The 25,033-nt window shown below is 45.5% G+C and overlaps 1 protein-coding gene across 7 annotated transcripts in view; it reads left to right on the top strand.

The window, feature by feature from the left end:
* The window catches only part of TANC1 (tetratricopeptide repeat, ankyrin repeat and coiled-coil containing 1), a 242,642-nt gene that overhangs the window by 185,330 nt on the left and 32,279 nt on the right, over positions 1-25,033 (top strand). For all 7 annotated transcript variants that reach the window (XM_047870166.1, XM_047870169.1, XM_047870167.1 and 4 more), the window contains 8 exons: positions 42-199; positions 3,655-3,886; positions 5,030-5,196; positions 7,174-7,781; positions 14,006-14,114; positions 15,147-15,269; positions 21,417-21,653; positions 23,537-23,722. In XM_047870166.1, the coding sequence (XP_047726122.1) occupies positions 42-199; positions 3,655-3,886; positions 5,030-5,196; positions 7,174-7,781; positions 14,006-14,114; positions 15,147-15,269; positions 21,417-21,653; positions 23,537-23,722 (1,820 nt within the window). The remainder of the gene's footprint in view (positions 1-41; positions 200-3,654; positions 3,887-5,029; positions 5,197-7,173; positions 7,782-14,005; positions 14,115-15,146; positions 15,270-21,416; positions 21,654-23,536; positions 23,723-25,033) is intronic.

The raw sequence follows: 25,033 nt of genomic DNA, 5'->3' as shown, positions 1-25,033 counted from the left end.
TTCTGATGTTGTAATGATGAAATTGGCCTCTTTCTCGGCAGCTTCGGATTCCTCCCAGGATCTTCCTTTCACTCCGTTGCTTTCACCGAGCTCTTCTGCAGTTGTTACCAACATGGCCAAAACACCCCCTGGGTCTGGGTCTGATACTCCTGAGAACCAGAGACCAAGAGAGGACGCAGTGAAATACCTCGCTTCTAAGGTAACCTGCTCCTGCTCTAGGGGACTCTTCTAGAAAGAGAACAAGATTTGTTAGTTTGGCTTCTGAGAAAGGAATAGAAAAAGGGATCTTGAAACAGAGATAGTTCTTTAATGTAAAAAGGTAGCTTTTGATAAAATAGTGATCAAGTACTCCAAGTAAAAGGTATTAATGAAAATAAATATCTCCAGACACAGGCAGGGGACTTTGATTCATCTTAAAAATGGATTGAGGGGCGCCTGGGTGGCTCAGTCAGTTGAACGCTCAACTTCAGCTCAGGTCATGATCTCGTGGTTTGTGAGTTCGAGCCCCACCTCAGACACTGTGCTGACAGCTCAGGGCCTGGAGCCTGCTTCAGATTCTGTGTCTCCCTCTCTCTCTGCTCCTCCCCTTCTCATACTCTATCTGTCTCTCTAAATAAATAAATAAACATTGTAAAATTTTTTTAAAAATTAAAAAAAAATGGATTGAAAGAATTCCTCAAAGTAGCAGGTGGTATCACAGGTGCCACAAATCCATCCTTACAAGCATGTGCTGTCCTTCACTTGGGAGCCTTGAACTTGATCCAGTTCACCACGCCTGTTCTCTGTTGCCTGGGGACTTTGGTTCCCTGCATCCCTCTGTCAGAGGTTTCTTGTGAGGTTAAAAAAGAGACTTGGCTGACTTTCTCTTGATAGATTCACGGTCATCAGGGTCCTTCTGAAATTTTCCATCTGCTCAGCATCTGTGACAAGTTCATAAGCCACCCTGTGCATTAGAACAGTTATGTCTCTCACTGCTAGTGACCTGCTGGGGTCTCCCTGGGCAGCAGTGGTGGGGCAGGCAGAGCTGGGGGGCATGAGGTGGATGGTGCCAGGGGCATCTAGGAATGCCCCTGGATTCAGAGGAAACGCTCTGAGGGTGAGTTTGGTGCAGGGGACTGAAAAGAAGGCTTTTTTGCCCAGATCTTTGCTCCTTGCTTCTCCTTCTCGGGTGAGAGCTGCTCCTCACTGGCGTAGGCAGCTCCGGCCACTGATTGGCGACAGTCCTCTAGTCAGAAATGAGCGATCTGAGATGAAGAGTATAGTGCAGACTTCAAAGCCACCCTGCTATAGTGATTTTTCAAACCACTTTGTGACCTGCAATAAGAGATATATTTTACCCGGAAGACCTGTGCACGTACTCACAACACACAACTGAAGCAAAAGCATCACGGTATTCTCGCAGCCTTATATAACCAACTTTATGAAATGAAAACAAGTTGTTGTGGCTCCAGACTGGTTTCATGACCCACTGTTGGGCTGACAGACTTCTTCGGTCAGACACGGTGCTTGACATAGACCGGGGTGCTGCCTGTCTTATTGGTGGTTTCTACAAGCTTAGGGGTCCTCCTATGTTCCTTCTCATCTTTCTAGGGCAAAGGGGAAGAGCAATCAGCTTTCCTCAGAGTGTGGATGATAATTTTAATCTAAAACAGAAGTCACACAACAGTTCCAAATTGGCCATGTCTACTCTTGCCACTTGCTTTTAAGAGTCTACAGACCTATGGGGCGCCTGGGTGACGCAGTCGGTTAAGCGTCCGACTTCAGCCAGGTCACGATCTCGCGGTCCGTGAGTTCGAGCCCCGCCATCAGGCTCTGGGCTGATGGCTCGGAGCCTGGAGCCTGTTTCCGATTCTGTGTCTCCCTCTCTCTCTGCCCCCCCCCCCCCCGTTCGTGCTCTGTCTCTCTCTGTCCCAAAAATAAATAAAAAACGTTGAAAAAAAATTAAAAAAAAAAAAGAGTCTACAGACCTGGAATCTAATCCCAGAGCTTCCACTGCCTGCCCTTGTTACCTGGTGAGGCATTTAACCTGTGTGCAGTCCACAGCTGTGAACCACACCTGGTGAAGCAGGGTTGTGAGGAGCTCTGGGAACAGCAGGCACTCAGACCCTTCTGGAGAACAGAAAGCACTTTGCACACATACATTTTTACTTTTCTCACCTTCCTTTTCTCATACTCCCTGTTCCTCCTTGTATTCTCATGTGGGAATGTATCAGAGTTTCCATACATCTACAGAGCTCTTCTCCCAGGACAGTTCTGCATCTGGCACTTTCCTTGGACTCTAACGAGTAGCCTGCTGCCCCTTCAAATCCATCCCAACAAAGGCAACACTCCTTATCTCCTCAGTGCTTGGGAAGGAACCTCTCTCCTATGTGTCTCTTCACGCTATAGGCAGACGTTTGGTAATTTCTGATTTTGGTCCTTCAAACCCTGGTGTTGTTGAATATCTCCAGTGTCAGGTGTGTGTGCGGGGAGGAGACTAAAGGTTTGAGCTAGGCTGCTGGCCCTCCTGTCTGGGAAAAAGAAGCAGCTGTGGGTGTGCCTGGGAGGCTCAGTCGGCTAAATGTTTGACTCTTGATTTTGACTCAGGTCATAATCTCACCTTTTGTGGAATCAAACCCTGCAAGGGCTCTGCACTGACAGTGCTGAAGCCTGCTTGGGATTCTCTCCCTCCCTCTCTCTCTCTCTCTCTCTCTCTGCCCCTCCCCTGCATGCATGCACCCATGTGTGTGCAGGCTTGTGCTCTCTCTCTCAAAAATAAATAAATGTTTGGGGCACCTGAGTGGCTCAGTCAGTTAAACGTCCGACTTCAGCTCAGGTCATGATCTCACAGTCTGTGAGTTTGAGCCCCACGTCAGGCTCTAGGCTGACAGCTCGGAGCCTGGAGCCTGGTTCAGATTCTGTGTCTCCCCCTCTCTCTGCTCCTCCCCTGCTTGTGCTTTGTCTCTCTCTCTCTCAAAAATAAATAAAAACATTTTAAAAATAAATAAATAAATAAATAAATAAATGCTTAAAAAATTTTTTAGCGTTTATTTATTTTTGAGAGAGACACGGAGTACAAGACGGGGAGGGGCAGACAGAGAGGGAGACACAGAATCTGAAGCAGACTCCAGGTTCTGAGCTGACAGCACAGAGCATGATGCAGGCCTCGAACTCAACAAGCCTTGAGATCATGACCTGAGCCAAAGTCGGATGCTCAACTGATTGAGCCACTTTCCTAGCCACCAACTTTATCTGCTTTTGGGGAGCAGCACATGAGTTTCCCAAGGAAATGCTGCTGTTTTGAAAGTAGGAATGAAGTGAATGTGGCACTTCTGGATGTTGAGTACATTGGGATTATTCAGAGATGCTCTAAGCCAGGATTGGCTTTAGGTTTTATGAATGAGGCTTATTCATTATTTTTGATACAGAGTACCTTGTGCTGATCTTAGTGCTAATCAAGATGGATTTGCGGCTGCAATTAAGAGTCTGCCCAGAACTTGGCAAACCGTGTGAATGAATGAAAGAATAACTGAAACAATTAAGCTAAATAATGACTCAGTGTTGGGGAATAGAAACAACGTATTTCATTCCCGTGGCAGAGGGGGCATCGCACGTGTTTGAGATTACGGAGGGAGCATGTCAAGAGGGGTGCTGACGGCTCTGCTTCCCGCATAGGTCGTGGCCTACCACTACTGCCAAGCTGACAACACGTACACGTGCCTGGTGCCCGAGTTCGTGCACAGCATTGCAGCTCTGCTGTGCCGGTCCCACCAGCTGGCCGCCTACAGGGACCTACTGATCAGGGAGCCCCAGCTACAGAGCATGCTGAGCCTCCGGTCCTGCGTGCAGGACCCAGTGGCCGCCTTCAGGAGAGGAGTGCTGGAACCGCTCACAAGCCTGAGAAACGGTACTTCCGAGCAGCCACCCACACCCTCTCTCTCTAGTCCAGAGTCCCCGGGATGGTCCTCAGAAGCACTTGGATGGGGGCGAGGGTGGGCGCCAGGCAAGGATGTGGGTGAATGTGTGCACTGCTCATTCCCTTACTCAGGACCATCTCCCTAGGGTCCCTGCTTGCTTCTTGAATGGTGTAGTTTTGAAAGAAATGCCTACAATAAAGAATTCACTCCCCGTTGAATATTTCCAAAGTAGCTAATTTGTAACCATAGGTTATACAGATGACTTATGCCCTAGAAACTGTTGCCTGCATATTTTATATTCCTACCTAGTGGGGGAACAAGTTGGTTGATTGGAGAACTTGCCAGCTATTTTTTTTTCAGGGGCTCTGCTCAGTTGAGTTGATCCTAAAGGCTTTTCTAGAAGTGTTCATTTGATTTTTTTTTTTTTTTTTCCCCTTGAAATACTCGACAAGGTAGGGGACATTAATGCTATTATGGGCTGTTCATTTCTTATCCTTTCTCCTCCTCATTCCTCACCTTTTAAGCTAGTTTACCTGCCTCCATAGCACTTTGGGATGGAAACAGATCTGTCATCATTTGTCCTCAGTTTCTTGGACAGAAAGTTGGTGCTAATAAATGGAAAACTAGATTCAGGCTTGTGAGAAAGAGCCCTGTTCTAGGAGTCTGTAAAAGTGAGGTTCTCACCACTGGCTGGCTGTGTGCCTTGGGCCAGATGCTTGGCTTTTGAGGGTCCCTTTTCATTCCCAGACATCCACTGCAGGGCAGGGGGGATTCTATGGGGAGGACCTAGCATCTTTTCCAGATTTAATCTCCATATATGCCAGTTATCTTAGCTATAGCTCACCCCAGTGAAAGGAGTGTATGAAGAGCTAACTGTATCATATCCATGGGTGAGATCCTGCTAATGTGTGTAATACAATATGTTTCTGAAAACTGTTTTATAAGATTTGTTTTTCTCTTGGCTGTCTGCTCTGGTTTTCATTATAAATTTAATAGAAAATGTGCTTCTCTGAAAACCGTTTCTTCTGCAATATGTAAACCTTTTTAGCTTTTCCTAACACTAAAATTCACTGGGTGGTGCCATTTTCTAGAAATGTATAATTTCTTAATTAAAAAATTATTTTATCCTTTAGAGCAGAAAATTCCTGAAGAAGAATATATTATTTTGATAGATGGCTTAAATGAAGCGGAGTTTCATAAGCCTGATTATGGAGATACGCTTTCTTCATTTATTACCAAAATTATTTCTAAGTTTCCTGCCTGGTTGAAGCTGATTGTGACTGTAAGAGCAAATTTTCAGGTGAGAAAGAATTCTCCAGTCTCTTTCCAAGACCTCATACCCAGAATTTATAGTGATTAACAACATAAACTGTTAAAAAGCGTTTAGCTGCTTAATTGAAAACTACATTAGGACTTTGAAATATTTAGTCCACAAAGCCCCAAATGAGTGAAACTCTGACCTTTTTACCTTCCATGAATCAAGATGTCAGGAAAGTCTCCTCTTAGCACTGCACTGTCCCTGCACTTCCAAAATACAAGAGTCCAGCCCTGGAAGGAACTCAATTTATCTACTGGAGTTTAAAGTTATTCCTGTAGTTATTTGTGTGGAATTGCAGTGGGAATTTGTTTCTTTTATTTTCTTTCCTTCCTTCTCTGTCTTGTTGTTTCTTTCTTCCTTTCTTTCAAGGAAGAAACGATTTTTAAGGCTAATTCTGAAATAAGGTCTATTTTTTCATAAAACTTCAACATAAGATTCCACTTGTAGCGAAATGAAGTGCTTTTTTTTAAATTCTTTTCCTCATCTTTCCCCTCATTTGAACCCAAATTATATCTTACCAACCTTTGACTTCTTCCCTCTACCCCTGTCCTTTTTTAGTAAAGACATTACTCTTAGATTTTGATTTTTGCCCTTTTGTGATGATGTCTATTTAAAAATAGCATTTGGGTTCTTTTCTTTTCTCATTAAAAGTGGCATTAGGCCTCAGCCTCACTTGACATTTGTTTTTATGGCCATTTGATTTATACCCTTTGCAGTCATTTATCACACAGTAAGCGGAATTTGGTAATCGATAGAGCAAAGGAATAGGAGTCCTATATTGTTTGTACTAGCTGTTTAGATTTTCACAGGGTTCGGTTACCATCCATGTAAAATGGGAGTGATTATACTCAGCCTGCCCCCTGCAATTGTTATATTCAGTGAGGACATGGGTCAAATTCTTCAGAAACGATAGTGGTTAGTTTATTTTTTTTTAATTTTTTTTAGTGTTTGTTTATTTTTGAGAGACAGCATGAGTGGGAGAGGGCAGAGAGAGAGAGAGGGAGACCCAGATATGAAGCAGGCCCCAGGCTCTGAGCTGCCAGCCCAGAGCCCGACGCGGGGCTTGAACCCACAGACCGCGAGATCATGACCTGAGCCGAAGTCGGACACTCAACCGACTGAGCCACCCAGGCGCCCCAGATAGTGGTTAGCTTAAAGGAAAAACCAAAAACTCCTCTCTGCTGTTAGGTGTGAGGAGAGTGCTTATCTTTCGGATGGGGGTGGGATGGAAAGGGGCACAGGGCTTCCGAGAGCTGGTGACATTGTTTCTCGCTGCTGGTTACACAGATGTATTTAACTTTGTAAAAATTAATGACGTTGTGCAATTATGGTTTGTATGTTATACTTGAACTTAAAAGTTTACTTGGAATGAACAGCAGTTAAAAAAATGCTAGCAGGCTATCCTGAAGTACAGCACCTTCATTAAGGCATGCTGTGGCTGCGGTATAGCCTGCCGAGGGGCAGGGGCCGTTTCAGATTTCCTGGCTCGGTTATACAGTCCCAGTATCTGATGCACAGAGAGGGATGCCTCTTATCTCGGTGTCTGGCCGTGTTCTTAGATACACAGTGCTGGTTTGTGTCTGTCCTTGTTATGTAACCTCTGCACAATGTAAGGATTATGAGTATTGGGTCACCTCAGGGTCTCACTGCCCCTGTGCTGGAATGGCCAGCTTGCCATTGTCTGCCTGGGGCTCTTACATCTTGCTCGTTTCTGAGTCTTCAGATGAGGGCCTCGGGAAAGCCATTACTGATTCGATCTCGCATCAGGATTTCTTTCACATAAGCTTTTTATCTTCAACTTATCCTATTACATGTTTTAATACAAAACAATGAGTCCCTGTAATCCATGAAAATCCTCCTTGAAAGAAAACTAGTGAATCTAGTTTGAAATGCAGCTGACATAAAAAAGAAATCTCTGTGGACTGACACTGTGGGTTTTTGGTGTTTTTTTTTCCACAGGAAATTGTGAGCACGCTGCCATTCGTCAAGCTTTCCTTAGATGACTTTCCGGACAACAAAGACATTCACAGTGACCTGCATGCCTACGTCCAGCACAGGGTCCACAGCAGCCAGGACATCCTCAGCAACATCTCCCTGAACGGCAAGGCCGACGCCGCTCTTATTGGGAAAGTGAGCAGCCACCTGGTGCTGCGGAGCCTCGGCTCCTACCTGTACCTCAAACTCACCTTGGACCTCTTCCAGAGGGGACATTTGGTCATCAAAAGTGCCAGCTACAAGGTGGTCCCCGTGTCTCTGTCTGAGCTCTATCTGCTGCAGTGCAACATGAAGTTCATGACCCAGTCCGCCTTCGAGAGAGCACTTCCGATTCTAAACGTGGCCCTCGCATCCCTCCACCCCATGACGGATGAGCAGATCTTTCAGGCCATTAACGCTGGCCACGTACAAGGGGAGCAGGGATGGGAGGACTTCCAGCAGAGGATGGATGCTCTCTCCTGCTTCCTCATTAAGAGGCGAGACAAAACCCGCATGTTCTGCCACCCGTCCTTCCGGGAGTGGCTCGTTTGGAGAGCAGATGGTGAAAACACGGCCTTCCTATGCGAGCCCAGGTATGGCAGGCCGCTTCCTGTCTGCTGTTTGCAGGGAGTCTAATGTGCGATTAGAGAAGGGATTGCAAACACAATTCACCCTTTTTTCCCCTCCTCTCCAGTTCACCCTTCTCAATGGAAAGGCAACACATGATGAACAATTCAGGAGGGCCGTGGAAAACCTTGCTGCTAAACAAAAACTTCCATCCTTTAATTGCTAGAAATTTGTATGCGAGTACATCCAGTGAGAGAGAAGCTGAGCAATGCCTGGTGACCTTTCTTCGCTGTCCATTCTCTTCTAGACCTTGGTCCCCTTTATGGGAGTCACAGTGTGGTACATGCTCCAGAGAACAGTGGGCTTCTCCAGAAGCCACTCTCAGCTCAGCTTCCTCACCTTGAGTCTGTCCACTGTCTTGGACCCCTAGCATCACTGCTGCCCCTCTTGGGCATATAGCATCTTGTCCCAGGGATCAGATATGCCTGCAGGCCCCAAATGGAGCACAGTGATCACAGCTGGTTGTGATTATTTGCATTTGTGCTTCAGTGCAGTGTAACAGGCTTGGGGTCAGCAGGATTCAGATTCAGACCTCAGATGCCCCATTTATGAGATGGTCCTGCGGCAGCTGCATCTAGGGAGTGGAAGGTTCCACTGAGGAGTCTCAGCAGGGTGGAGCCAAGACTCCGCTCTCTGCACTTCTCAGGGGAGGGAAGGCGGTAAGCCTGCCTCTCATGTGGCCTCATGCTAGTCAGAGTGAGAGGTCAGGGAATTTGAGGGTGCAGATGCTTTTGTTTCCTTATATAAGGGTGGGTTCTTGTCTACTACTTCTGCCTGGCCCTGGCCTTGGCCTGCATCACTGTTGTCTTGAATGGTTTCTGCTGTCTGTGAGTCATAATTGCCCCCGACTCAGTACCAGGTCCAGCAAGCTGCTAAACTGTTCCCTATGAGCTGCACTGGCCAGGTGACCAGATGCTGGGGTCCAGGAATGAAGAGGTGAAATAAGCATTTGTAAGCTGCACCACCTTCTTCCCCATGAGTACTGATTTGACATTGACCAGATGGGAGTCTGGCTGTTTCATGTTGGGGGTACTGTTGTTTTCTGAGGTAACACCAGGCTAAAAATGTGTTCTTTTGAGTCTGGTTTGAGGCAACAAACTGTAACTCCCAGGTTATTTAGCGAGACTGTAAATAATAAGGTGATATGTGTACCATATATTTGACATACTTAGCCAAGTTGGATCATTTTCTAGGAAGATAGGCTACAGTTGAGTTTGTAGAAACATAAAAACAAGTTGAGAAACTTCAATAGGGGATGTAGATTTGTCACTAGGGTTTGAAGCAGAGGAAGTTGAACTGTAGTCACTGTAAAGCCTCCCTCTGCTTTGGGTGGTGGGCAGCACTGAGGTAATGCAGCCTGGAGCAGAGCTCACTATGCAGTGACTAGCAGACGTGTACCTGAAATGTTGGGCTCCTGAGTGCTGATGTGTTCCAAGAAGCATGTGTGGGGAATTACCCAGGGTAGGACCAGGACTGGACCAGGACAAGAGAGACATCCAGGGTGCAAAGTATAAGGAGTTCCTATTTGGCATTGTGCACATCAGCATTTACCCAAGACCCCTTTAGTTCTGGAATTTCATTCAGCAGACAAGGCTGGTGAAAGGACACTACTGGATGCATTTCAGCAGAAGTCTCTGCGGGCCCACCACATGCAGGGTACTGTGGCAGATTCAGAGAGTCCTGGGATAAGGGCCCAGCTCTCAAGGGCTTCCCACACAAGGGGGCAAGTGAGGGAGGAAGTGACCATGTGGGAAGAAAGCACTTCACGTGGACTTTAGGAAAGGGAGGCTTCCAGCTAGGCAAGACCGTTTTTGGAAAGTGTTTCACATACATGAGGACATTTGGGCTGGGCCTTGAAAGATGGGTAGCATTTCTCTTCCCACCCTAATTAGTTGTAATTTTCCCCTAATTAGGGAGAAGCAGCAAAAAGAACCCAATACCCAGAGTCAATGACATCTCACTTTTTATTTCTGTCTCTTTCCATGCATTTTAAACATTCTCCAAATCATCTTTTCTATATTAAAATTCCTATCCTGCATTTTTTTTTTTTTTTTTTTTTTGCTTACACATCATGGATAGCTTAGCAAGCAGTTTGGAAATCTTAGCAAAGTATCATTTTTCATGGGTGTGCAAACCTCCTAGTAGGCGAATAATGATGTACTTTATTTACCCTTACTGTGGGGCCTTGCAGTTGTTTCTGGGTTATTTATAAATAAAGCAACCTATTGTGCATGTCTTGGTGCTTTTCAGGAAAGGAATAGAATTTTTTTCTTTGTTTTCATTATTCCTTATGTTAGAATTACAGGAGCAGAATTAAAAAGATGAGTAAGTTGCTTAAAGTCTTCTTGCACATCACCTAGACTGAAACATAATTCACATTTTGCAATATTTACTACATCTGTCATCTTTTGCCGATAACAAGTTGTAAATACCACGACATTTTACCAAGTAACTGATTATGTACCTCAAAAAGACATTTTCACACTTAACCACAACACCATTGCCACACCTAAAATGTTAAGACTAATTTATCAGTATTATCACACATTTAGCTGTGACCAAATTTCTTTACTTCCTTCATATTTTTCTAGTATGTTTGAATCAGGATCCAGATAAGATCATGAAAATGCGTTTTACAGTGCCTCTTTTAATCTATAGATTTGCTTCTCCTTCTGTTTCTGCTTTGTCCTTGCATTTTATTTGTTTAAAAAGAACAACTGAGTAATTTGTCCTATATGGTTTCCCATAATCTGAATTTTGCTGATTGCATTCTCATGGTATTTACTGTGTTTATCACCTCTATTTCCTGAAATTGGTCAGATTTTATCTTAAAATATTTTTTGCAAGGATACTTAATAGATAGTAGGTCTGCTTCCATCAGGAGGCACACAATGTCTTAATGTCTCTCGGAGGCCTGATGATTATTTCCCAGATCCATCAGTTCATTAGGGTTGCATCAGGAGTTTTAAAATCTTGAGCAACCTCCTGTCTGTTGTCATGTCATGGACTTGAGGAATGAACAGATAGGATTTTAGTAGGTGGAAAAGAGGCTATTGCAGACAGAAGGAGCTGTCCAAGTCATCATGTCAAATGGCAGGTTGTGTTTTGGCAACAACAAACCTAGTTTGGCTGGAGCTTTTGTCATGGGATAGAAGACTTAACAGAAGGATGTGCTAGGGAGAATAGACTTTAATCAGTCATCTCTGGAGAGCCCTCAATTGAGCAGGTCGAAAGTGCAGACTACCTACATTGGCAGGAGTGTGGAGGGTTGGACCATGAGATCCTGTGTGACAGGAGCAGGGACTTGGTGGACCTGGCTTCGGGATGCAGAGGGGTAGAGACTGGCTCTGCTAACATGAGATGGGTGGGCACAGCTTGGCCTTATAAGCAAAGTCAAGGAGAAGGGGGAGCTGTAGAGGACATCAGGGTGTTAAGCCACAGAAGCTAGGAGTGGCACTGTTCTTAGGAAGGGTAAGAAAAGCAGGAGGTGTGGAGCACGTGTTGCAGGACATGAGATGCCTTTTGCTTATAGCAGCTTGAGCTGGTGGGGTTGGCAGAACTGCCTGTTCAAGTGGGGGGGAAGTCTGATGGTGGGGAAGTTGGAGGTGAAGATGTGGTATCATTCATGAAGTGGTGGAGGGGTCTGATGAGGGAGTGTAGTTAGCAGAAAGGGAGCTCTGACTTCTGGGGTATGGAGCAGAATTCCAGGAAGGAGGTTGGGGTGCAAGAGCTGCTGAGAGGTGAAGGAAGATGATAACTAAGAGGGAGTTTGGCTTCCCAGTGGAGGAGGAAGGTCCCACATTCTTAGAGATTCCTTCCATCCAGCTGTGAGTGATGGAAGAGGAGAGCGCCAAAATTCTGGGATAAGAAGTGTAAGGGTGGAGAGGTTTGGGTTTGTTTGTGGGGAAAGGGTTTTTTTTTTGTTGTTGTTGTTTTAACACAGGAGTTGGAGGTGTTGTTGGAAAGGTGTGGGATAATGTGGGGAAACCTAATGGAAATGCAAGGGGAGAGGGGCGGGGAGCACAGGCAACTTGTCTCCTCTGTATTCCCATTGAGGTGATTCATGGCACCATTCTGCTGAATGTTGTTTATAGTCCTCTGGTAGCTGAGAGCTCCTCCAGGGAAGCACCTCACATTGTTCCCTGTGGAATCCTCCATATCAAGCATGGTGCTAGTTACAAGGTGGATGTTAATGAGTGAATGAATGAGAAATCATGGTGCACTGATAAAGAGCATAGGTGCTTGCATTAGGTAGACTGCAGTTCAAATCTCTTCTCAGTTGTTCACCAGCTATTTGATCTTTTGGGCAAATCATTTGACCTGTCCAGGCGTCTGTTTCCTCATGTAAACAAACTGTTTAGTGGTTTGCGGGATTGTACGGTTTAGTGAAACAATTAGCTAAGTTTCTGCATCTGGTATATAATGAACAGAATTATAAGTGCAGGTAGCCTTAGAAAGCACTGCAGGATCTAGGAGGAAGGGAAGAAAAGTAAATGGGATATAGAGGAATGGAACACAGCTATCTAGTGATTACATGAATTGTCTCCTTAGGCAGGAGGCCACGTGCTTAGCTGAGATCACTAGAAGCCACTGAAGGATGCATGATCATTTCCCCATTAGGGGTGTAGCCATGGTACTTAGCCTAGTATGTCTTTGTGGTGGACACAGTTGGTATGGCCATTGAGTTCAGCAGACTGGGAGACTAAGGATGGCTTAGGCCATGGCTGGGAGATGCGAGCCAGGTTGAACCCTGGGACCTGCCCATGGCTAGGGACTAGGGAACTAGGGAGGATATAGAGCCTGGACCACTGGTAGGTGGGAGGGAGCAGGAAGGGTGGGAACATGGGAGAATCTCATCTGAGAGGGAAAACCCAAGCTTGAGGTGTGGGAGGTGGAATGTGTGCAAAGAAGTACAGACTGTGTGCTGGTGGAAGAGCTCTAATCCCTTACGAGATGTTGGACAAGGCACTCAGTGTCAGCATGTTTTTAAGTCATGCCTTCCCCTGAAGTATAAAAAGCAATCTCTTGGTCTCTACTTGCCTTGATTTTTTTCATCTCTAACATAGTTTATGACCTATTTGAAAAACAGGCAGGCAGTTGGATAGCTAAACACTATTTAAATGATGCATGATTTTACTCATCTAGATTAGTAACTCCCAGAAAATATTGGGGAGAATGCATTTTTTCCCATAATGCTTCCTTTTCTCCACCATTACCTGCTTTCCCTCCAAAACAAAACAAAACAAAAAATCCAGCACCTCAGAGTTGTCAGATTGATAGAAATAAAAATAATTCACATTGTACAGAAGTCATTGCTGTTGGAATAAGCAGCCCCTAACATCTTTCCCAAACAAATTGGCTCAGACAGAGGCATGGATCCCACAGGAGACGGAATGAGTCTTGCAGATGTGGAGAGGGTGATGGGTAGGATGGCTTCTTCATGAAAGGGTTAGTGAGGGGTTAATTGGTGGTGTCAGTTGAATGTCCACCATGTGCCCAGACACAGCAAGTCTGCTTGTACATCTTAGTTTTCTCCACCCAGTAAGGAACTGTGTTCCATCCGAGCCTAGAATTCTAGGTATTTCTGAGTATGTGCTGTTGCTTTGCATGGCTTGGTTTTTGTTTTGTTCTCTTTGTCAGGTCTTATCCTTTGGCCAGGTCTACTCCCAGTGGTGATTACACTGAGGGGGGAGACCTGAATGCCAGGTCCAGTGATGGTTCTGCTCCACCTGTCCCTCTGTTCATTCATCCATACAAGAAATACATATTTGAGTGGTTGCTAAGGGCTAGGCATTTGCTAGGTATTATGCCTATTGATGTGCCATAGGCAAGACCCTTAATCCCATGGAATTGACATTTTTGTGACAGACCTAAATAAATAAACAAGGTGAAGAATGATGGATGAGGGACAGAGAGTGGATGGTTCCAAAGGTAAAGACCTGCCTTGTCCTAGAGCTTCTTTCTGGGTCACTCCACAGAGATAGGGGAATCCAGAGAAATTCTAAAATGACTTGTAAGAATAAATAGCATTGGCCATCTTTTGTAAAGAGGCAACTTTTGACCCATTTTGTTTGGCGATGCTGAAGCACCAGGAGAATAGTCCAGAGTCATGTGGAGATGTTCACACCTGAGAGCTTACAGTTCGTGGAATGGAGTCTTTTGTTCCTAAGCTTTGTGTTTCTTGTTCCAGGAATGGGCACGCTCTCCTGGCATTCATGTTCTCTCGACAAGAGGGCAAGCTGAATCGCCAGCAAACCATGGAGCTTGGCCATCACATCCTGAAGGCACACATTTTCAAGGTGAGACGCGCCACCTTGAAGAAGAGTTTTGTTGTCATTTTGAGTGTTTGGTTTTGGAGATTTTCAACAGCTTTATCAACCGTCTCAGAGCCTTCCATGAGCCCCATTTTTCCCCCTTAACATCTGTTTTAAAAAGTTCCTCTTCACCTAAAGTTTCCATTTCTTTCGTTCCCTTTTGTTTCTCGGTTATTTAGTTGCTGAAGAACGTGAGCTACGTGACCTGTGTAGTTTCATACAGCCTGGATTTTCTGATCGCGGTCTTATTTTTCATGGTCTAGTTTAACATGGTTCTCTTTCCTCTGGATTTCCTGTCATTTGCTAGTTGTTTGTTTTGAAGTTTATTTCTTTTGAGAGAGAGAGTGAGAGTGAGTGCAGGTTGGGGAGGGGCAGAGAGAGAGGGAGAGAGAGAATCCCAAGCAGGCTCTGTGAACCTCGAGATCATGACCTGAGCTGAAATCAAGAGTTGATGCTTAACCAACTGAGCCACCCAGGCGCCCCATGTCATTTGCTAGTTGTATGTAGAGGCTTAATCAGGTTCGGGTTTGGTTGTTGCTTGTTTTTGTTTTGTTTTGTTTTTGCAGGGTGTCACAATTACTTTAGAGTTATACTTAGAGTTTAAACTCTTTATATGTCTGTAGGGTTTTTCTTCCATCAGGAGGTAAGGAATTCATGTTAGCTTCTCTTAGTGGGGTATTATCAGTCACTACTGATGTTTGCCTGGACTCTGCATTAAGGGTTACAGGATGGTGATATTCCAAATTTTATTCTTCCTTTGACTGGAGAACTTCTATAAGAAGAAACTTGGTCTTCATTGCCATGTCTTTCCTCAGGCATCGTGTATGTAGCAAGGGTGGGCTAGTTCCTTGATTCTTGATTTTAGGGTGGGAAGGACGGCTTACATGTCCAGCGTTCTCTGTGCCTCGGTATTTCCCTGAGTTAGTGCAGGTCTGCACCCTCCCAGGCCTACCCCTTTCAGCCTGACTCAGCTGGGAAAGGAGAGGATGAGGCCCACTTGTCTCTGATTGCTTCCAGGGCCTCAGTAAGAAGACAGGAATCTCCTCAAGCCACCTCCAAGCCCTGTGGATCGGGTACAGCACCGAGGGCCTCTCTGCCGCCCTTGCCTCTCTCAGGAATCTCTACACCCCCAATGTGAAGGTGAGCGACCCTGTGTCCGGAAAGCTGGGGCCCCAGCCCCCACCATCTTTCCTCCAGCAGCCCTGCTGTCCCCTGTACCATGTGGCAGCCACAGGAGCTGGTGGAGCCTCTAATGATGCTTTTCCCCCCGATATAAATCGCACAGGCTTGAATGCCCTATTACTGGTTTTCTTGTAGAAGTTTAGCTTTTTCCTGGGCAGGGAAACGTGGGCTGCCATGTGAGCACGTGGGGACTGTCTAAGAGAGGATGTGATAAGGAAGCAATTCACAAAGGAAACCAAAGGTCAAAGGGAGATTTCTAGGGAAAATTGATTTTTAAACTGTCCTGGGTCTCTAATCTGGACTATCTCTTTATGGTTCATAGGAAATTAAGCATTGATGAGTGACAACAAAGCGATGGTTGCACAGAGAAAATGTGTTACCTAAAGGTTGTGTGTGCGTGTGCATTTATGACTGTGGAAAGTGTAGGGGGGTCGACCTGCTACTGGGCCGGGAGCTTCTTCCCTCCTGATCAGTGGCTGTCATGTCACAGTGCACTGCTGTGCTTTTTAGACTCAGTTTTCCTTCCTCCTTTAAGCAAGTCTGAGAATCTAAAACACATGAAGGCCAAGTGTCTTTTAAGGCAACACAGGAGGGTTAACTCCCACAAAGATTGTGGGAATTACTGGTTTATGTTCCAGCAGCATACAACCATCCTATCCAATGCAATGTAGTAAAAAGATCACAAGTGTCTTCCACTCGATATGTCAGCTGGACTCCAGGCCTTTCAGCCCCAGGCCCTGACGTGCCCTGCTGCATACAGAACCTCTGAGGCAGTTTCCCAAGGAGCCAGGTCCTCCCCTTCCAACACCTCCATGAACACAATCATACCTGTTGCCTGCTCAGCAGCATCAAGGGTGAGTATAAGCAAGTGGTCATACAGGGAAGGACTTTCGAAGCCCTGGAGATTTCTGGGCATCTCTCTTCCCTATTCCTCACTTCAGTTCATCAGACCCACCTGGAAAGAGTGCCCTTGGGGGACTCCTGCACCTCTTCTCCCCCACTGTGTGCACACCCCATCCTCAGCACCTGCCACTCAGCTGTGTGCCTGGGAGTGTGGACCTTGCAGAGCGCTTCCTTGGTAGACATAGTTCTGCTTCCTTTCTCTCTCCTCTGGCTTCCTGGTAGAGAGGGTAGAATGAGCACACAGAGGAGCCCCTATGTCATAAAGGATATGGGAGTCCCCCGACTCTGGAGCAGGTCCCCTAGAGCCCTGGTGCTCCATGCAGGACCTCGGTGCTGGTTGGAGAAAGGCCACTGCTCCCCCATGGATGCAGACGGGGTTTTTGCAAGGATAAAAGCACAGCCTTCTGTGGGCAGACTCAGCCCACTGTTAGGGTCCTAGGCTTAATGGATTTCAGCCTGACTCCCCTTTTGGCGGGGCACCTCGCAGCAAAGCAGCAGTGGAGAGCCACTCATAAGAACCCTGTGCTTTGTCCCACTCCCCCAGTTTCCAGACTTTTCGGTGTGAGTGCTGTGTCCAGGCTGAACCCACATGCATGTTTTATAGAGAAGCTGGTTTTAGTAGTTAAGGAGAACTTCTCCTACTGATCACAGGGATGATCATAGTGGAAGTCATATTAAGAGTTTTTGTTTTACTTAGATTTTATAGAAATGAGAGTTGAGGTTACTACAATAGCATGGTTTCATCTTTCCTCTCAGCTAAAAGTGTATCTTTTGAATTCTCCACAATTAATAAAATGCTATAATGATGAGGAAGAAAGAAATAAAAATGTGGCAATATCTGTTTTCACTAGTGCATTATGGGCCCAGAAGTTCCTCTTTTAAAGTGGAGGAAAGTAAATGGAAAGCGTTATACCCTGTCAAATACAGGGTTTTTAAATACAAATGTTTTTAAGACAGTAAATTAAAAGGTACAGCATAAGAATGTAATGAGCTTGACCCTCCTGAGATCATAGACTTTACTTTTAACATACTTTCAATTCTAAGAGTTATTTGTCTTTACTTTGTTTTATAGAACCCCAGTGTCATCTGCTTCTACACTGTGCTCAAAATTCTATAACTTGGTTATAGAATTTTAAGGCGTTCCATTATCCTTCTGTTTCTTTTATCTTTCAAGAAAAAAAAAAAGGTTTTCACAGAATCTTGAACAAATTACAGTAATTTAAAATTATGCATGCAATTAGGGAACTTTTTTTAGAGAGTATTAAATGTTGTCATACAGGAATGAATGTCATTTTGAGCAATTGCAGTTTGCCACTTTGGTAAATTAAAGTGACTTGCTCCAGAATGATGACTTTGGTAGATGAATTTTAATTTTACTGGCGCGCCAGTGATTTCTAACACTGTCGTCTCCCCTCACCAGGCCAGTGTCATGCCGGCCCACTAGGGTCTGTGCTGCCAGTGCCTCTAGGCTCCCACCCAGCGGGTTGTTTTGTTTACACTGTACCATCGGAGTGCATGCCGGCCGTGGGCGTCCTTCCCAAGGCTGTGGACTCGGGAGAATTTTTCTCTCAGCCAAAGGCAGGGAGGGGAGAAGACAGGAACTAGGCGTGGACTTTGGCCTGACTTCCCTTGGTGGAAAGGATCCGGTCATATTCTACATGATAGGCGATACACATTTGAAACGGTTGTGTTGCTATGAACCTCCAGTATGCTTGGAAAACTGAGACTCCAGTGTCGCTTCTGTTTTCGTGATTACATTGCTTCTCCTGGCTCCCTGGACCCCCTTTTTTAAATTTTCTTGCATTCATTAAACCCAGAAGTTTATAGATAACATTGCCATTTCCAAATGTTATCCAGGGAGAGCTTATGCGGTGGTGATAATCAGGAAATTTCCATGTGGTTAGGAATAAATGTACGGGATGAACCATTAACCCCTTCCTTGAAGGCAGAGCAGTGTTAGCTAGAGCTGCTGCAGCCGCTGGGCTGTGACAGTAATTAGCTTTGTGCCCAGAGCTAATCTGTGCTTTACCCCTCTGAGCTTCTGTTTTCTCACCTGCCAAATGGAGGTCACAAAAGAGCCTGTCTCCTAGAGTGATCAGAAACCTCATTGAGATGTTAACACTTTTGGAAAAACACTTGGCATCTTCTGCATGGTATTAAAAAACAAAATACAGCAGAGTAAGTTTGAAGATCTAATTGGCTTTATTAAGGGATTCATGAATTGGGCACCATCCCCCCTAGCAAGTAGAGGGGCACCCTCAGGAGTTGTACAAAATGGAAGGGTTTTTTTGTTTGTTTGTTTTTGTTTTTTAAGCTTATTATTTTGAGGGGATGGGGAGGGGCAGAGAGAGAGAGAGAATCCCAGACATGCTCCACATTGCCAGCGCAGAGCCCCACACAGGGCTGGCTCGAACTCTGGAACCGTGAGATCATGACCTGAGCCGAAATCAAGAGTGGGATGCTTAACTGACTGAGCCACCAAGGCACCCCAAAAATGGAAGCTCTTTATAGGAAGGAGGGTGGGGCAAGAAAGTTATAAGCAGAAGTAAGGAAAGGATTATTCCAGACAAGATCACCCTCCCTGAGGGGAAAGGGCAGAGGGTCTTACTATGCACATTCTCTTTTGGTGGGTAGAGAAGGGCCCTGTGACAAATTACCTCTTTGGTGCTGACCAGAAAATTCCCTACTGACAAAGACTTATTTTTGGAAGAGGTTGCAACTGCAGTCAGGTTAGGTATTAAAAGCCCCAGTTTGGTGACCGGGCCTGGCCCAAGTAACACCATTTTGGGCTTGTGGTTTTCTTTTTCACAACGGTCAAGGGAGTTGTTCTTACTAGGTTTTACCTACTTTCAGGGAGCCGAGATTTTGCTGTAGCTACCTGAGAACTTCTGGATGTGCCGTTTGGTGGCTGTTAACAGGAGCTGCCTATGTCTCCCCTCAAATAAGTGGGAGATCTCCCTGCTGCTCTGTGCTAGTGATAGCAGGGGAGGGGAAGGTGGTAGGGAGACCTGGGTTGCCAGACACCAGGGCAGAGCTCCCTACTGTGCTTGTCAGGGGCCTGGGGTCTTGTCCCTTCTGAAGATTTTACAAAAGATGACTGTGACCATGGCAATATTTATTTAGCACTTACGAGATGCTGAGGGCTGTGCTAAGTGCTGTATGTATGTGTGTGTGGCATGTTCATTTTTAATCTTCACAACAGCTCAGTGAAGTGAAACTGTTATCTCCATTTTTCAGATGAGGGAACTGAGGCCGAGGGCAGTTGGAGCGTGCCCCAAATCACACAGCTGGAGGGTGCCTGGCTCCGAGCAAGCCCATGCTTTGTAGCTGCATTTATCACCTGATGTGTTTACAGCCCTGGCTGCCAACGGCAGTCACTTGGGAGCTCTTGGTACCATGGCCAAGTCAGAATCTCCAAGGGTGGGGCTCCAGCACTGGAAACTTTCAAGCTCCCAGGTGGTTTCGGTGTGCAGCAGGGTTAAGAACTGTGGGCTGGGGGAAGAGCCACAAACTGATTGGGGGTTAAGTGGTAAAAATACCAGCAGCATTACACCGACAAAGGAAATGTTTTTTTCCAAGAAGCAGACGAAGTATTAATTAACGACAGACATCTTTAGGAAAGTTCTGCCTCTAAGCACATACCTTCCAGGTAAAGTCTTGTAAGGTGGTCAGCAAGGAAGTACTAAAAGCGCACCTTCCAACGTTGTTAACCAAGAGTACCTATTGGGTAGCATGGGATGGCATTCTGCTGGGTTTTCTTAGGAGGTACCTGAAGCACAGAGAGACTGAGTAATTTTCTGAAAATCACACAGCAAGTTTAGTGGGTGGTGGATGTGGTAATCAGTAGAAAAAACAGATTATTTTCTGGGAGTCTTGTGCTGCTGACAATCCCAGAGGCACAGGAACATTTTAACGTGTTCTACTTTTTCTTGTAGGAACGTGTCCTATAAAAAAAAAGAGTATTTGCATTTACTTTTGTCTTTGTTAGCTCACTGTTAATTATTTAATCCCGTGATTATTTCATTGCCATAAAAAATGGATTTTCTATTTTTATTTAAACAGTGATTTTTCAAAGTGTGGTCCACTGACCAACAGTATCCGTATCATCAGGGAACTATTAAAAAGCAGTCTCAGGCCTCACTCCAGACCCGCTGAATCAAAAATCTGAAAGTGGAGCCGGAGAATGTGCATTTTAAGATTTTTTTTCAGGGTGTTTAAAATTTTTAATTTTGGTTTAAAAAAAAAAACATAAAATTGACCATCTTAACTATTTAAAAAAATTTCTTACACATTTATTTATTTATTTTTGAGAGAGATAAGAGTGCGAGTAGGGGAGGGGCAGAGAGACAGAGACACAGAATCTGAAGCAGTCTCCAGGCTCTAAGCTGTCAGCACAGAGCCCAATGCGCGGGGGCTCGAACTCACGGACCATGAGATCATGACCTGAGCCAAAGTCGGATGCTTAACTGACTAAGCCAACCAGCCACCTATCGTCTTAACTATTTTTAAGTGCGGAATTCAGTAGCGTTAAATATATTCACATTATTGTGCAATAGCTCTCCAGAACTTTTTCCTCTCATAAAACTAAAACACTACCCTCATTAAAGAAAACTTTTCACCTCCCCTCATCCTCTGGTACCACGATTCCACTTGTCTCTCTGAATTTCACTTCTCTATGTACCTCATGTAAGGGGTATCATACATTTGTCTTTTTGTGACTGGCTTTTTAAATTTAGCTTAATGTCCTCAAGGCTCATCCATGTTGCAGCATGTGACAGGATTTCCTCCCTTTTAAAGGCTGGATGATACTCCATTGTATATGTGCATACCGCTTCTGCTTCTCTATTCATGGGTCGAGAGACATTTTAGTTTGTTTCCATCTTTTGGGTATTGTGAATAGTGCTGCAGTGAACATGGGGGTGCAGGTGTCTCTTCAAGATCCTGATTTCATTTCCTTTGGATATATTCCCAGAAATGGGATTGCTAGATCTTGAAGAACCTCCACACTGTTTTCCAAGCAGCTGCCCTTTTAGTTTTCCACTATTAAGAATGTGCATTTTCAGTGCATTCGCAGATAGTACTGTTGCACATTCTAGTTTTGGAACTCCTGGATTAGAATGAGGATACCGCCCATCTCCACAAATGCTGTTGTGACTGACGTTTATGTGAGAATTCATCTTGTTGGGGGATATTATTCAACAGGTCAGCCGTCTCCTGATTTTGGGAGGGGCCAACGTGAACTACAGAACAGAAGTGTTAAATAATGCCCCAATCCTGTGCGTCCAGTCTCACCTTGGCCATGAGGAAGTGGTCACTCTGCTCCTGGAATTTGGCGCCTGCCTGGAGGGAATGTCAGAGAATGGCATGACCGCCCTCTGCTATGCTGCAGCTGCTGGCCATATGAAGCTGGTCTGTCTGCTGGCCAAGAAGGGGGCGAGGGTAAGCTGGTAGCATTCCCCAGTGGGGAGAGGGGGAGGATGTCTTCATAGCCTTGTTAGAATTGTCATCAGCTGGGCCAGCCTCCCTTTTGTCTCTGCTTTGTCGAATTGCAACTAATAGAAATCGCCACCTAAACAGAAAGAGTGAGCTGCCTGCTTCGATCAGGGCGTGATGGTGCCTGATGTTGGTGGTCAGGTGTGCGGCCTTGGAGAGGAGGCGTCATGTGTTTTGCTCATAAGCTTTTAACTCTCCTTAATACTACCCATGGGGAAGCAGGACACCAAGGAGACCCTAGGCCAACAGCAGCGTGAGTAGAGGTCATCCTTTCAAAAGCCTGGAAATGTGACCTAGAACTCCATCAATCACAGATTTTAACAGAGCACTAGATTGGTTTAAAAGATTTGAGGAGGGTTTTTTGCCTCTTTTCTGCCTATCCTATTTCATTTCATGTCTTTTTTTTTTTTTTTAACAACAAAATGAGTTCCATGGGTCTTAGAAGCCATGTACTTGAGCATATGGCTGCAGGAGCTGGACAGCCCACAATCCTCATTTCTCCACCTGCCAGCTAGGATGCTGGGCACACTGTCCAGTCTGTGTGCCTCAGGCTTCTCATCTGTAAAATAATTATGACAACAGTATCTACCACAGGTCTGTTGTCTGAGCATTAAATAAATGTAACTATATTATTAAACAAGTTACTCTAGGACCATTAATGTTGAGAGATTAAATGAGAACAGTGCCAAGCTCACAGTAAACTCTCTTTAGGTTTGCTATAAGCATTTCTTTGGGAGAGAGGCGATGTGCTTTTGAATAAAAATAGAAATAAATCGCTGGTATTTGTCTTTATAGTTAATTAGGATATTTAAGTTTCAACAGAAAGACATTTATTAGGTTTATAGAAACTATGAGAGCCTTTTAATTTTTCCCTCAAAAATACAATATTTGGGGTAAAGGGACTTCAGCTCATGGAAGAAGGGGAATGTTGCAATTAAGCCTTCCCGGCGGGTGCATTAGTGCACATCTCCATGCCTTCATTTCTACATCTAAATGGTGGCTTAGCTTTCTGTGGAGGCTAGCAGGCCCCCTCCCATCACCGCTAAAAGCTCTGTAGGAGGAGGCTGGGTGTCATGCAGGTGTCTCCTGCAAAGCTTCTGGGTGAGGGTGCAGAGTATCACCAGAATTTGCAAGTGAGGTGAGGGTGGGCCCTGAGCTCCTCTTCCAGTCCAGTATTCCTGAGGTTAGACAGGGAATGACCCATTGTTGCTGCTTGGACCTTTAGAGGTAAGCAGCCCTTAGACACTAACTTTGTGTACAGCTGGCCTTCCTGGCTTTGAGGCCCCACTTTACATGCTGACATGTCCTAGGTCACCTGACTGTGCATGGCCTCCTTCCCCAGTTAGAAGGCCTTCAGAGTCCCTTCCTGCCCTTTCTTGGTTATAGCTAGATTTTCCAGATCCCTGCCTTTTGCTGGCTCCCCTATTTCAATGACTAAAGAACTGCTTTATTCTCCCCAAATCCTAGCTTGTCACAGCAGATTTAGAGTGTTCTACTCACCAGCAGCGTTGGGAAGCACAGAGCTTTGGCTGAGGCTTTGGTCTGTGTCCCCACACATGTTTCCCAGAGAACTTGGAGCTTTAAGTCCTTTGCTAAAGAGACAGGAATTGAGGGTGCCTTGTGTTTGCTGGATCTACAAAGGGTTCCCTTGGCCTTAGGGCCGATTCACTACAAGGAAGTAATTCAGATGGATATTTGGTGCACTAGAGAAAGTTGCATTGGAATGTGAACACCCCACCCCCACCCCCACCAAGCATCTGCAGTGATACTGGGTTTGCGCACTTCATTTGGGATGTGATACTAAACCATGACCTTCTCTTGCCCTCCAGGTGGACCACTTGGATAAGAAAGGCCAGTGCGCACTGGTGCACAGCGCACTGAGGGGCCATGGTGACATTCTCCGGTACCTGCTGACCTGTGAGTGGTCGGCAGGCCCTCCCCAGCCAGGTGCACTGAGGAAGAGCCAAGCCCTGCAGCAGGCGCTGACAGCAGCCGCCAGCATGGGCCACAGCTCGGTGAGTTGGCGCTGAGAGGACACTCTTGGGAAATTGGAAGCCATAGCCCAATATGGGTTGGGTGCTTTGTCTTTAAAAAAATTTTTTTTATGTTTATTTATTTTTGAGAGAGAGAGAGAGAGCGCGCGCGCACACACGCTCGCGCACGCACGAGCAGGGGAGGGGCAGAGAGAGACGGAGCCACAGAATCTGAAGCAGGCTCCAAGCTCTGAGCTGTCAGCACAGACCCCAACACGGGTCTCGAACTCATGAACCACGAAATCATGACCTGAGTCGAAGTCCCACATTTAACCTGCTGAGCCACCCAGGTGCCCCTCAGGTGCTTTTTTTAGTTATCTTAGTTGCTAGCCCATGATGCACTTTAGGAATGAAAGAAAAGGAGGATTTCAAGAAATGGAAGTTGGTTTGACCACGTGTCTAGGTCTTCTGTTGACATCCCACCCTTTGCGTGAGAGAATTCGGTGTCCAGGGTCTTGGTGCGCATGTGGACTCCTGCAGTTGGGGGTGGGGGGAGGGCGGGCTCTCTCTTGGCAGTATCCCAGTTTCTCCTCTGTTCCACGTTTACCCTCCAGCTCAGCTGTCTTGCACTTTTTTCTCTTTGATTCATTCTTTTGTCCTTGTGATCTTTTAAAAATAATCATGTGGAATACTAATGCTAAAATTGTTCTTGAGTATTTGAAGGATTTTTAAAAATAGGACTTCAAAGTTCTGGTAGCATGTAAGAATGCTTGTCATTCACAGTTCCTGTGCTGAAGGAAAGCTTCTTGCAGTAGCTAAATAGAGCACATATTTTTGGTAGATGTCAGTATTTCTCAGTTTGAGGATTTTTTTTTAAGTTTCTTTTTTTTAAAGTTTATTTATTTTGAGAGAGAGCGAACGAGGGAGGGGCACAGAGAGAGGGAGAGAAAGAATCCCAAGCAGTGCTGATAGCACAGAGCCCCACACCAGGTTCTGTCTCATGAACCCGGATCTTCTGATCGGAGCTGACATCAAGAGACAGAAGCTTAACCGACTGAGCCACCCAAGCGTCCCTTTAGTTTGAGGATTTAATTGTAATCTCCTGACCCATGTGTCTGAGGATTTCATAACATTTTTACCCGTTCTCTTCCACCTGTTTCTTACTCTGTATTATCTTCAAGCAATTAGAGTTGCCAGTATTTGGTAAGATTGGAACCCACAATGATTTATAGTGAATTTGGGTACAGAGCCAGCTGGCTGACTTTTTGGCATTTAAAACACAAGGGCAGACACGGACGTACACACACACACACACGTGCATGTACACATACATACTGAAAGCTGGCTTAAATT

Source organism: Prionailurus viverrinus, chromosome C1 (assembly GCF_022837055.1).
Source record: "Prionailurus viverrinus isolate Anna chromosome C1, UM_Priviv_1.0, whole genome shotgun sequence".
Taxonomy (NCBI): Eukaryota; Metazoa; Chordata; class Mammalia; order Carnivora; family Felidae; genus Prionailurus; species Prionailurus viverrinus.
Note: the sequence above shows the minus strand (reverse complement) of the source record. Positions and strands in the feature narration are given on the sequence as shown.